Raw genomic sequence first — 13,836 nt, forward strand, 5'->3', positions numbered from 1 at the left:
TAAAAGTGAGTTTCTTTTCCTAAGAAGTAAATTTGAGTGAAATGAATGTGTTCTCAGAGGGGCACCCCGCACTGAGGTCCTCCCTGTGTCTGGAACAGACCCCGAACAGGGACAAGGCCCAGGCCCACCTGCCCCCACTCTGGGCAGCTTGCTTACCTCTTTTTCAATTTCTGCCAGAGATTTGATGGTGATTCCTAAGAGGTCAAAGGGCTGCATCTGAAAATACAGACCAAGACATCCTTTTAAATGGTGGGAAGATGCTGCTCTGTCTGTTTTCATGCACCACAACTGTGACAGCTCTACCCACCCACCCTCTGTGGTCTAGTGTTTTCTGCACCCCTTTTCTACAGAAGCCCATTGGCGCCGCTCTATAGTGATGAGTGTGAGTGGCGGATGAGTGAGCGCATGCTTATGGAAAACCTGGTCATCAAGGGGGTTGGTCCCTCTGATGAGGACCCCTGCTTCGCAGGCTGTGCACAGCACCCAGGAGGGTCCCAGCCCTCCTGGAAGACTGTCACTGGCAGCTTCTGCCTCTCTCCTCTCCCCACCCACGTGAAGAGCTGATGTGCTCTTCCTGGGCTGTGGGCATGGAGGTGCACAAGCCTTGCTGAATGCCGCCCGGACTGCTGTGTCTGCGTGGCGGACGTGACTGAGGAATTACAGGAGGGCGGGCAGCCGATTCTGTGTCTGGGGCTGGAGGAAATGCCAGGTCTTTGAAAATGCAAGGTGAATGAAATAACTGCCCACTAATTATCATCTGAGAAATCTATTTTGGTGAAAAGATGATGACAGTGCATTTTAATGGGTGTTTCTATAATTTCATGAAGATGGAAACCTTTCTTTGAAAATGCTGGCTTTTCAACAGACAGTGAAAAACCAAATACACATGGTAACGAGAGTCAGTCGGGGCCCAGAGAAGCCTGGATGGAAATGCACGGTGAGAGGGTGGAGGGCGCCGTTTCTGAGGCCCCTGGTGGGTCTTCTTTCTGGGCACATCGGTGTTCTGCTTTCCCAAAAGGGGCACCGGCTCCCGAGTCCAAGGACCTGGATTCAAGGCTCCTTGCAGCACAGCCGGAGGTTAGATCACGCCATCCCTTCCTCTCCTCAAAGAGCTGAGTGGGTGGCCCTCCTGGCCGGGCTGCTGGGAGGACTAAATGGTAGAAGCATGCAGAAGCGCCTGGCACGGGCTTGGCTGAGTTGGCGGCGTCCGGCAGCAGCAGGGCCGCGAGGGCGATCTTGGGCAGGGCTGCCGCTCCTGGCACCCAGCTCCTGTGGTCGCTCTGCCAGCAGCCGCAGAGTGGGGGCTCTCCTGCTGCCAGTCCAGGCGGCGTGGGAGTGGGGCCGCTTGCCCGCAATCCAGCAGAGGTCCAGCTGTGGTGCCATTAGGCTCTCACTGCCCCACTAAACTTTCCTGATTGGAGCTGGTGCTCAGGACAGAACAGCCTCTCCAAGGGAGCGGGCGGGAGAGGTGCCAGCATCTCCATGGCAACACGGCAAGTGGAGTCGGCTGAAGTTACTCATGTTCCGCATGTCACGTCACAGGCATTTTTCAAGATTAAGCTGCTTACCAGAAGGGTTCAGAGGAGGCCTATTATATTTCATGAAAATGGAAACTACAGAGCAGGTCAAATCGCAAGCCAGGTGGTTTTAAGCTGGATCCAAGAAAAACACTGAAGGATTCTTTTGTTGGTGCCCAAACTGGGGCCTTCACAGTCACTTGCTACTCAAAGCAAACTTCTGCAGGAAGGATAAGAAAAAAGCCCCAGAAACAAAGCTACTGAGAAGGCATGGACCAGGCCTGCCCAGCCAACGGTGGGCACTACCATCCTGGAGGCAGGCACATCTGCAAGAGGGCCCCAGGAGGGCCAGCCCGGGCCTGCAGTCCCAGCCCCCCAGTGCAGTGTGAGGTGGGGCCTCTCATGGTCTGGGTTCTGCCCTTCACGCCCGGCCAGCCACCTAGTGCCTCTGTCACTGAGGGCCTGGCTCATGTGTCCCCTGGGGTCCGTGCAGGCCTGCAGTGAGCGGGAGGCCCACCCACGGCTTCAAGGCACGGTATTAGCAGGACCAGCCCCGCCACGCAGACAGAGGCCTCTGATCAGACTGGAGAATGTGGCTATCACAGAAGTCAGCAGTTACAATGGGGAAAGTGAGGCAGCCTTCCTTCTGCAGGGTGTTGTCATCGTTAAATAAAAAAGGACAAAAATGAATAAGCCTAACTTGGAAACCAAGATCATTCACAGCCACTGAAGTCCAGTCCAATTTGCTGTCACATTTGAAATGGTTGGCTGCGGCTGCATCTGAGCGGGTCTGCTGGTCTGTCTGGCTCCTGCCCCACCCTGACTCCTTCATTTATTTTGCTTCTCAAGCACCTATTACGTGGAGGGACCCAGGGGGACATGACCCACTTCCAGCTCTCAGGCAGGCTTCAGGGCTGAGCTTCCAGCCCTGAAACAACGGGCAGAGGTGAGGGGATGCAGAGGAAAGGGGGAGCACGCACAAAACTTACACTTTCTGGAACACAAGAAAACTTCTCTGAAATCATAAAAGGCACACCATCCATTGCTGCAAAAGAAAAAAAGAGAGGAAATGGTGTTGTGGACACAATGGATGTTTGGTAACTTGAGATGTTGACAGACAGTATAAGCCAGTCGGTGGCTGAGCCACCAACATGCACACAGGTACTGTCCCTGCTCCTGGGACACACCTCCTGAGGGAGGCAGACGCCCCAGACATCCCCCGAACACCACGCAGGCCAGAGCTGGGAGAGCAGAGGGGGCTCCAGAGCCCAGCCTGGGGGACTGGCCTCCGCCCTGCAAGTGGTGGGAACCACGGAAGGGCTGATGGCAGGACGGAGGAGCACAGAGCTGCGAGGGGACCACGCTGTGCCCAGCGAGGAGGTGGGCAGTGAGCATGTTCCTTAGACTGTCTCTCAGCTGAGACTGATACCGGACCTCTCGGCGGGCTCAGGGGGAGGCCTAGGTTGGAAGCAAGAGTGGTTCTGGAGTCAGGCTAGCTTTGGGAGAGCTTCTTACGCAGATGGCATGGCCTGCATTACAGGTGTGCGTGTGAGCTGGAGGTGTGTGCGGCGCCTGCAGGTGCTCAGCGGGCAGGCCAGGGCTGCATGGCCACTGCAGTTACTCTCGGTCTCTTAGGCCCATGCTTCACAAACTGACGTGAGGCACGCAAGTCTGCTCGGTTTTAACAGACACAGGAGAAAGGGTGGGACTGGGTCCCCAGCAAATGAAAACACTGGGGTCTGTGGTTTAGTTCCTTTTCCACAGCTCTGCGGCCACCATGTCCTCGGGTCTGAGCACACGGAGGAGTGTGCACACGGAGAAAACCATGACCCAGGTTGCCTCCACTCGCATATTCTCTACCAAGATAAGCACGCTTTATGAATTGTAACCTTGGGGGTGCTGGAAACCTAGGTACATTGGAAGGACAGGTCACATGTGACAGAAGGTGATATGGGGACTCCCAGTGTGAAGATGTGGCAGCCAAGCGGGCTTCAGGGAGGGCGCGGGTTTCTCCACCAGGTGTGAGCAGAGGCCATCTGTGCCAGCGGCCTGGAGCCCAGCAGCTGGTATGGGGCCTCACCCTGCGGGTGGTGGTTTTCTGGTAAACTGTGGATCTAGGAAGAAATAGAGTGAGTGGAATAGAAGGCTTGGTGAGTGGGTTTCCCGGGAAGTGACGGTCTTTGCTTCTCCCAACATCTGAAATGGTGACTTTTTTGGTATACAAGGGGTGAACAACTTTTTTTCAGCCCTATGAGTTATTATAGAAACAGAAAGAAGAGAAGCAGGAGCAAAGGAAGTAAGAGAAAGAAAAGAAACCTGGGACAAATCCTTTCGGATCAGCAAGATGAGGCCAAATGGCTCACTTTAAGCTACATTCAAAGTCTATATCAGGGAAGAAAAAAATGGAACCTCCTCTGGTAAGTTTGAGGAAAAAGAAATGGCGCAGCTGGCCCCCGTGGCTGCCCGGAAGCCTCCTCCTTTCTTTGGGAAGTTGCTGCCTGGAGCGTGGCCACTGGGCTTGGACAGAGACACCTGCGCTCAGAGGCCTTCTCCTTCATGGGGTCCCTGCAACCTGCTGTGACTACCAGGAGGAGGGCCACCTAAGGGCTGGGGACCACGTGACACTCCCCCAATCAGAGAGGGGAAAAGCCCTGAGCGACCTTACACAGGACGTCGTCACACAGGTGAGCCAGTGAAATCTGCACACCTATGCATGCTCACTTAGAGCTAGGAAAAAGCCTGTGGGTGAGGGGACGATCCTTAAAAGGCCATGCCACCTGCTACAGATGGGCAGGAACAGGTCCCACCCAAGATCCTGCAGGTGGCCATGCTCCCTTCCCAGCAATTGCCACTGTCTACCCAATGCCACAGCTCACCCCCACATGGAACTCTTGGACCCCCTTCCCCTTCCCGATGCCAAGGAGACAGGCAGGGATGTAGCATTCATGGCATTTCTGACCATTCCACATCCTGGGGAGCTGAGGCTCGGAGATGCTGGAGCCTGCTGAGGTCACACAGGTAGCAGTGACTCCAGGTTCTCTGGCCCTTCCACTAGAGAACAATCTGCTGCTTCCACACCACAGCTGTTCAAGGTTTAGACAAACCATGTCACGCCATCCCTAAGTCTATGGTGGACCTTCTACAAGCTCTTTCTGATCAGACCTGCGTGCTGGAGGCAGGAGCACATGCAAACAGCCCAAAGTCAGAGCCGCTACAGCCTTTCCCCCACCCCGCTCTGCCCTTGACCTTCTGTCACTGTCGATGTGCCACCCCAAGCCAAGTGCTAGAAGCCACAGCCCACCTTACCTCTCCTTTAAATTCCCACAGCCCACTCTGACACTGCATGGCCATGTCACTCTGCCCTATACACATATCCGCACCCAGGCACCTTTCCCGGCGTCTCTCTGCCTGCCAGACAGATGGCAGGGCCCAGGCAGAGCTCCCTTTGACGGCCCCCCGGGCACTGCGCTCGGGAAGCGTGTTGGCCACGTGCCTGGTGAGTGTTTCCCAGAGAGCACATCCTGAGCGCTCATCAAGCTGAGAATCCCTGATCATTCATTCAGTAGGCTTCTTGCCTTCGGTGTTTTGAAGACCTTACTGGGGTCAAGGGGTTTCTGATGATACAGGGAGGTGCACTTTCCTTCCCACTGGTGACTGATGTTTCTGTCTAAATGCCAACGTATGTTTAGAGAATTTGTATTCTGAAAAGGTGATGACCTACCTGCAAAGGCCTGATTCCCCCTGGGAAATGAGAGGCCTGGGAAGCACTGGGGGCAGAAGCGAGGGAGGGAAGTGGTTGGCGGTCAGGCGTGCACCCCAAAAGGGAAGAGAACGGGAGGAGCCCCAAGGTGGGGCCCTCGTTGGCAGATAAGGGCCTGCACCCCTCACTGGCCTTCTTCACACACTGCCTCTCCCTTCACCCTTTATGTTCACATCCAGTTGTCCTGCTGGGGTCTGCTCAGAGCGCCCCACCTGCAGGGAGCCTTCCCCAAAGCCCATCCACCCCTCCCTGGAGACCTGGCCAGGGCCACGCTCCTCTCCTGGCAGTGCGTGTGAGTCACCTCCCCATCTCGTGGCCCCGCACAGGATGGGCCTGGAGGGACCCCATGGCTGTGCTGGAGTGGGCAGGGGGCAGCTCCCCCAGGGACATCTGTGTGTTGGGGGGGGCTCGGCCTGGGCCACGCGCCTGACCCCCCTAAATGTTAGGTGTGCGGCTGACTGACACCCACCCTGCTGACAGGCGGGGACGAAAGCCATGGGCTTCCAGAAGTCTGGGAATCACCTCTAGGAGCTGGGAAGATCTGAGCAGGGAGGAGTGTTCTAGTTCTTAAAAATTTTTTAATAAGTTATTGAAGTGAAACACATATGAAATTGTTAGAGTGAACAATTCAGTGGCATCCGGTATACTCACAATGGTGAGCGACCAGCGCCTCGATCAAGTTCCAAAACATCCCCCTCACCCCTCACCCTGCCCATTACAGGTTCCCTCTGCCCACCCCAGGAGTGTGTTTTTATGTCTCCTTCCAACAGATGGATGTGTCTTTGGAAAGAATGATCTAGAAATATAAGACTGGCTTTCTGAGCCACCCTGGAATGTGGCGCCCCTGCCTGCGCAGTGCCAACAGGAGGGGGAAGGGCAGCTTTGCTTGGACTGGCTGCTCAGACTTGGAGGACATACATAAAAATAAAAATGGAGAAGAAAAAGAACAAGACCCAGAAAAAGGGAACTTGTAAAACTTGGATACTAACAATAAGAGCATTTTTTATGTGCAAGTGTATATGTATTTTACATACTATAAAGTAAGCTTTCACGTAGATATATAAGTGTCTATCTTATGTACTGAGTGATACACAGATAATATTTTTACACTGTATGTGCATATATGTGCACACACATACAGAGCATTTTTACAAGGCCCTCTTCCAGCCCCTAAGAGCAGCTGAAGGAAATGATAAAGAGCTCACTGCGGGGTTTCTGGACCAGCCTGAAGGAGGCTTCACTGGGGTGCTTACTGTTCAGCTTAGGCCCTCGCTGGGCGCCTCCCAGGTCTGGAGGACGGTGGGGATTTGTTGGGACTGAGGGCCGGTCCCCCACGTGATCGTTCACGCTGTTTGGTCTGACAGGCTCAGGAGGCCATTTCTTCACAGAAAACCTTTTTGAGGCTGAAGACTGATGACCGTAAGCGGCATCACTGTGCAGCCCAGCTGGGGAGAAGAAAGGGAAGAGGCACTCCTGACATGGAGGTGAGGTGGCAGTGGGGCCTTCGGGACCGGGGGGCCTTGCTCTGCCCGCAAGCGATGCCCTTTGGACCGGGCTCTGTGGCAGAGGAGATGGTGGCAGGACCACTTGAACCTGATCCCACAGCCAGAGGAGGGATACTCAGGGATAAATCACCATTTCATCTTGGAGCTCATGAAAGAAGTCAGTCAGACGCTCCTCGTGTTCTTCTAGAAAACAGATTTGAACATCGTGGAGGAAAAGAGAGCGAGTCGATGCGTTCCTGCGGGCCGAGGCTCTGGGAGGCCGGCTCATGAATACTGTCACCCACGTGCGGAGCCCCTTAGAAGGCGGCCAGGGTCCCGTGGGGCCAGGACAGTTTGCTCTACAGATGATCTGCTGGTAAAGCTTTTAACTAAATTTAAACTAGACTTTTTAAACTAAATTGAAAAAAATCTAGTATGCCAACCATTATGGTAGGCTGAAAGAATGTGCATTTTAGCAAAGTATCTGACAAAATTTCTCAAGTTACCCATGTGGACAAGATGGGTAAATATGGCAGGACAATGTCAAGGGTAGGAGGATTTGTAACTAGTTGGACTAGACACTCAAGAAGCTGATCAACAGACTGATGGTGACCTTGAGTGACCTCTCTGGACACCCAGGGTGTTATCAGTTACTTCACTGAGGACATGCATAGTAGGCTCATCTGGTATGTGGCTGATGGAGAGTCAGGGAGGACAGTCTATAAACTGGGAAACAGAAATCCAATGAAGATCTCAACAAAGTCAGGATCATGGGCTAAATTTAACAGATGGAATTTACTAAATAAAGGTCAATGTTAAGTCTTGTACTTCAGGTCCAAAAAGCCAACTGAATTACATGGGATAGAAGAGATGTGGAATAAAGACTTATTTGCAGTTGAGGAAGTCAGTAGGGTGATTTCACTGTTTAAGAAGGTGGGAGGGATGCCCCTATAAGTCACGTGCTGCGGTTCTGGGGCAGCGTGAGGCCGTCACTGTCTTACTTCTTCAGGGGCTTGACTGGAGTTCAGTGCTGGGACCCATTTCTCGAAGGGTCATCCCATGCGGTCTCCAAGGAGGCCCAGGACAGCGAGGGACCTGCAGCCAGACCGCGTGAGGAAAGGAGAGGAAGCCATAGGCCCGGCGCTCTGGGAAGGCAGGACCTGTCTGTTTTTGCTCATCGCTGGGCCCAGCAGCCTAGCACAGTGCTCAGCACATGCAAAGTGCAGCCAGATGGGGACTCTGGTCCCGATAAGGGAAGACTAGAAGGTGCACATGATCAGATATCTACACATGTTCTCAGAGCTGTTACAGGACAGGGGCTAGAGATGCGCAAGTCCAGGGGAGGCCCTGTCCTTCTCTGTGGAGGGCGTCAGGAAGGTGAGCAGAGCTGGCTGATGCAGGCCCAGGCGGCAGCCACCTGTCTTGGAGCCAGGGAGGGGTTATGTATGTTGGGTAGAAAGTTAAATGGCCTTCTGATTCCCTGACATCCATTCTACTCCCCTTATCTGGGCAGCCATTCCATATTTTAAAATATCTAGAGGTTTGCCAAACATAATTCTCAAAATCAATGGCACACATTTCTCATGTGTTCCAGAAGAGTGTTCATAAATCACCTCCGGCCTGGCTCCTCGTGGGGGGCCACGTTCCCCTCCCTCCTCCTCTCTTTTCTCCGGAGCCGAGGCCAGTATTGCCTCACTCTTCCTTCAGCACCAAACCTGTGCCCCTCGTGCCAGCACCCTGCCCATTTCCGAGTCCCACTCCAAGGGGCATGCTGTGCAGGAGCTGGAGGCAGGGCAGGAGCAAGAGTTCCTAGCTGCCACGGAGCCGCCGTCCAGGCGTGCACGGTCACGTCCAGGCATGCACGCTGACCTGCGTCCCAGTCAGCCTGGGATTTTGTGAGGGCTCTCAGATGGGCACTGCCTGACACTCTCGTGGTCATCACCAAGAGGCTGGGACAGCGCCTGTCCTTCCCTCACTGGCACTAAGAGTGGCATTCCCAGGGTCCCTCCCCAGGCCCCACAGCTTCCAGTGTAACATACAAGGGCTCCCCCAAACCTTGGAGGTAACGGAACATCCCCCCAGTTTACAGAAGTGGGAAAAGGAAAGGAAACCCCCATTATGGGCCACACGCAAAGTAGTGAACCCGCATCAGTAACCCTCAAAGTGATCCCTCACTTGCAAGTTACATTTAGGGAAACAGAGGCTTAGAGAAATTAGGTGGCTTTATGGAGCCAGGATTCAAGCCTGTTAGACAGCGTTGCGGTAGATGTGGCGGGGAGAGCGGGCCTGAACTGCCACTCGGCGAGCGGCAGATGTGTGTGGAGCAGGCCAGCGCACCTCGCTGAGCTGGAGGGGCCCTGTCTGTAAAATGGGGGTAACAGCAGCCCTCAGGGAGGCTATCAGAGGCGCGGTGAAGCACCTGGCCCGAGTCCGCAGTGGGCTGGTTTTGGGCTCTGACCTAAGACCCCGTGCCAACCAGCTTTCCTTTTAGTACCAGGACAGTGTTTCCTTCTTCTTCCTTTTTAAAAAATGTTATCTTTGGTGGCAGTTTTAACAAAACACTGATCCACAGCACGGAGCAACACGCAGCGGATGAAAGCAAGGCTGTGCCGCGGGCTCCGTAGCACAATTAGCATTCTCCTAAACAAACGAGCTTCAACAGAGCTGTAATTAAGCAGGCCTGTAATTAAGTATATGCCCTTTATCATAACGATCATGCTTAAAAATGGCATGATGCATGGAACTCTGTTATTAATGCTGTAATCCCAAACTGAAGTGCGAGTACATAGAAATCAGCGTGTCAGGCCTGTCACCAGAGTGTTTGTAAAATACATTAAAGAAAAAAAACCAGGAAACAATGAGCTCATTCAACTGTTCTTTCTACAATCAGGAACTACAAGTCAACAGGACTGTGAATGCTTACAGAATCTGCAAGCTTTAAACAAATAAAGCTCTAATCTGCTGCTGTATTAATACCACCCCTTATTTTAAAGGAGGAAAGGGGGGCTGATTTCTTTTCCAAATGACCCAAATATCTGCCTTGCTATTTTGAGGGAAGTAGTCCAATTTGCAGGCTGCATTAGAACACAAAATCGATTCCTGCTTGCGTGGACGGCTCTGCTATGAATCTGTAGGAACTCTGCCTGGCAACGGGGAAGGTTTTAAGTCCTGTGTCTTCCCTTCATATGAGGACTATAATTTTACTTGCTAAGATGACAGTCCCTCAGAGCCATCCCTTGATTCTCTCCTCCTAACACACATCCCTGGACTTCTGTGGGCTCAGCACAAACCTACCACGGGCCAGTTTTTAAGGGCTGTGGACCTAGGGCCACCCCACTGCCTAGAACACCCACAGCTGCAACCCCTTCTGCTGTTGACACCTCGGTGAAGAAATACTCCAATCAATACATGTATTAACTTCAACAGGCTTGATAAAGAGTCATAAACTCTTGTAGTAAAAGATATGAAATAAATAAATAAAGACTCCACTACCAGCATCTCTTAGCTGCTTGCAGTTGTCAAGTGGTGTTAAGTGACCGAGAGTTGCAGTACCTCGGAAATACTTGCAGAGATGATGGTGAACAACGTGGCTTATTGGCAGGTAGTCATTTTCGGAATAAAATTAAATGCGGTTGGGGTGGTGGGAGACCTTTAATTCTGCATACCTGCTTGGGGCTCGGAGCTGTAAATAATCAGTAACCTTTCTCCTTCCCTTCCCTGCAGCTTCAAAAGCCCTTTACAGTTGGTGAAGGGAGAGATGCCAACGACTCAAGATCTCAAGGCCATTTCTCAAAACTCATTTGCACACCAAAATGCCAAGCCGATCTGCTTTCTTGGGGATCTCACTGTGGGGATATTTCTTCGAATTCATTTGTAGATGCCCCCAGCACTGTCTGCTCGGTGACATTCCAATTGACTTTACACATGGCCAATAACTTCCTTCTAGATCGCCAAAGTAATCTCTTTTGCCATGTTATTCATAAGCCCAAAAGAGTGACTTACGAGCCCCTGTGAAAGCCTCCATGAGAGGCAGTGCCGTGGGGAGGCAGGGGTGGGGGCCGGAGTCACACGGGGAGCGCAGTGCCCCCTCAGCCACTTGCTCCAGTGGGGCTTTGGGCCAGTCACGTAGCCTCAGTCAGACTTTCAGCAAAGGAGGATAACCACACCCACACGCGGCACTGCAGAGGGATGAGCCGGCAAAGGAGAGAGGCCTGAGCGCAGCCCGACCTGCAGCAGGCACCCAACGTGTGGTGGGTACGGCCGTGGTTCTTACACACCAGGCATCATACACGTACCTGAGTCTTCCCAGGAGCACGTGCGGGCCAGCCCTCTGCCCCACCTCTGACTTAGGACAAGCATTTCACCTCTCTGTGCCCCTCTTTCAACTGTACAGGCAGGCAGTAATAATCAGGAATCGCTGTGAAGTTTAAATGGGATAAAACCCCAAAGCCTCAAGTGCAAGCCAAGTGCTGTGACCGCCATCCCCACCACGGCTCTGCAATGCCATCCCAAGCGAGCTGGCTTGTTCCCTTTCTACCTGCTCTTACATAAACACGTGAGTGCAGCCACATTAAACCATGCAACCCACGGGCTGTGAGTACCAACCCAAAGGCTTTTGGAGGTGCAGAAGAAATGCCCGCCCAGCAGAGCTGCGCTGGGTCCGCGGACCACAGTGCTCCGGCATCTCCCATCCCTGCCGTTACACGTCAAGCTCAGGAGCAAGGCTCAAGCTGAGCTCGGGCTGGGCCTAGGCTGCCTCATGCCCCCTGGAAAAGATCTCTTAAAGCAGAGTGAAGAGCAGTACCCTGGGCGTCAGTCAGAAGTGCCATGCTCTTCACACCACAAATGAATGTTCTCTGAGGTTCTACTTGGTGTGGACGATTAGGAAGCAACCCCCTGCACTTCTGCCCCCTTCCCTGCCCCCCCATCTATAGGGAACACCTGCCAGTGACTGTCACTTTAGTTGTGTGGCCCGCTTCACCTTTCCACACCCACAGGATCCTGGGAGGGGTCTGAGGGCCCACTAGCCCTGCCACCTCTCTTCCCGGGCAGTGCCTCAGAGGGCGCAGCCTGGCTCTGAGAAGGCCTCAGGCAGCTGTAGGGCTGGGGCTGCAAGCTGCAGGGGCCACAGAGGGGCTGGGCCGTGTGCCCCATCCCCAGAGAAACCCACATCTACGACTGAGAATTTTCTCACTCCGCTACATAAGTGCTTTTTTTAAACTTAGTAAATACTTAATGGCCGGCTGTGTTTTGCTCAAGGTAAAGATAAAAGCCAACTAAGTGATGCTTTTCCATGCGAGTAAAATGGTGCCTAGAGTGTTGACAGGCTACTGGGGAAATCACCACGTGTCCACACTCAGCATTGTGAAGACTTGCTACAGGACAGGCCTGGCCAGTAGCTGCCGAGTCACCTGCTCTGCCAGCTGAACGTCAGCTGCAGCACCCTGCTCGCAGGGCTTGGCCCCACGGCAAAAAGACTCACTCTCCACCTAGGGGTCTTTCTCATCCTCAAAACCAGCTCACATGGAGACAGTCCCCAACTTACGATGGCTCGAGTTACGGTTTTCGACTTCACAATGGTGCAAAAGCCATATTCACTCAGTAGAAACTGTACTTCAAATTTTGACTTCTGCTCTCTCCCCAGGCTAGTTTTGTGGTGGGGGCCTCCCTGGGGAAGCCGGGCAGTGAGCCGGAGCTCAGGGCAGCCAGGCCAACATGACGGCAAGCAACCGATCACTGACCATTCCTCACTTTTCCACCTTCAGGGCAGTTTTCAATAAATTACACGAGATAGTCAACACTTTACTATAAACAGGCTTTGTGTCAGATGATTTTGCCCCCATGGCCACATGTAAGCGTTGTGAGCACATTCGTCAGGCTAGGCTAGGAGGAGTTTATGGGGATGTAACCATGTTGTAAGTTGAGGAAGATCTGTATAGTTTTTGAGCAATGAATACATTTTCTTAAGAAACAACTCCAAAGTACAGCTAAATCAGAGTACCCCTAGGATCCAGAGCCCTAGTCCCAGGGCCCCTCTCAGGGCGAGCCCTGCAGGGGCTTCTGCATAGTCCTCAGGGTCCTCTCAGCCCATTTCCTGTGCACTTGCAGATGTTGGCATATATAGAAGAAATATAGAACTCCGTATGTGTCTGTACTTTTAATAAATGTACCATCACAGGGTAACTCACTGTTCTGACATTTGTGTTTCACTGAGTAGTCAGTTTCCACGTCTGTAGTTGTAGATGTACCTCAGTCTTTTTAATAGTTGCAGAGAAGTAAGGGTGTGGAGATAGCCAAGGGCCCCCTCGTAAGGAGCCTTGACTTCTGTTTTGAGTGGCCTGCAAGTCACCATGATGTCCCTGGGGAGCCACTGAAGGGTTTTTGAGCTGGAGAGAGACGCGGTCATATTTCTATTTTAGGAATGCCTCCCTGGCTGTGGAGAGAATGGATTGGAGGGGGTGAGGTCGGAGGCAGAGGCACCAGGGAGGAAGTTCTGGCAGCAAATCCAGTGAGGGTTTATCCATGGGTGGCCTAGGCTGGGACTGTGCCAGTCTGAAGGGAGGAGAGGGGACAGATGTCGGGATGTTTAGACGGTGGTATCAAGATGAACGGCTGCACAAGTGGGAGGGGGGAGGGCAGGAGTTGAGGGTGGCTCCCGGAGTCTGGCTTCAACTGTTGGGACAAAGGACACCAAGGTCGGGGACAAGTGGAGAAGCGAGGAGTAAGCCGGGGGGCTCCATCTGGGATGGGCCGGGTCTGACGGGTTGTGAGGCATCCAGGGGGAGAAACGGGGTGGAACAGCACGACCAAGATGCAAGACTGGCTGGTAAAGGGGCCCGGGTGGGAACGCGGAGGGGGGTCGGCGGAGCTGGGAGTCACCGGCCTGGTGGTAACCGGGGCCAAGGGAGATGAGACAGTCTGGAAAGAAAACAGTAAGAAGAGAGGCAGGCCCAGGACAGGGTAGGAGGAAGGCCAGCATTTAACGTTCAGGCTGAGGAAGAGAAGTTGGCCCAACAGTGGGAAGAAGAGTAGAAGGCGGCGCGTCAGAATGTGAGGGATCAGGGTCGGCTTGTTG

The 13,836-nt window shown here is 53.3% G+C and overlaps 1 protein-coding gene across 5 annotated transcripts in view; it reads right to left on the reverse strand.

Moving 5' to 3' along the window:
- Positions 1-13,836, reverse strand: part of MVB12B (multivesicular body subunit 12B) — a 179,032-nt gene that overhangs the window by 20,183 nt on the left and 145,013 nt on the right. For all 5 annotated transcript variants that reach the window (XM_073224464.1, XM_037008152.2, XM_017658810.3 and 2 more), the window contains 2 exons: positions 2,507-2,562; positions 157-216 (listed from right to left, as the gene is read on the reverse strand). In XM_073224464.1, coding sequence (XP_073080565.1) covers positions 157-216; positions 2,507-2,562 — 116 coding nt within the window. The remainder of the gene's footprint in view (positions 1-156; positions 217-2,506; positions 2,563-13,836) is intronic.

Source organism: Manis javanica, chromosome 2 (genome assembly GCF_040802235.1).
Source record: "Manis javanica isolate MJ-LG chromosome 2, MJ_LKY, whole genome shotgun sequence".
Lineage (NCBI taxonomy): Eukaryota > Metazoa > Chordata > Mammalia > Pholidota > Manidae > Manis > Manis javanica.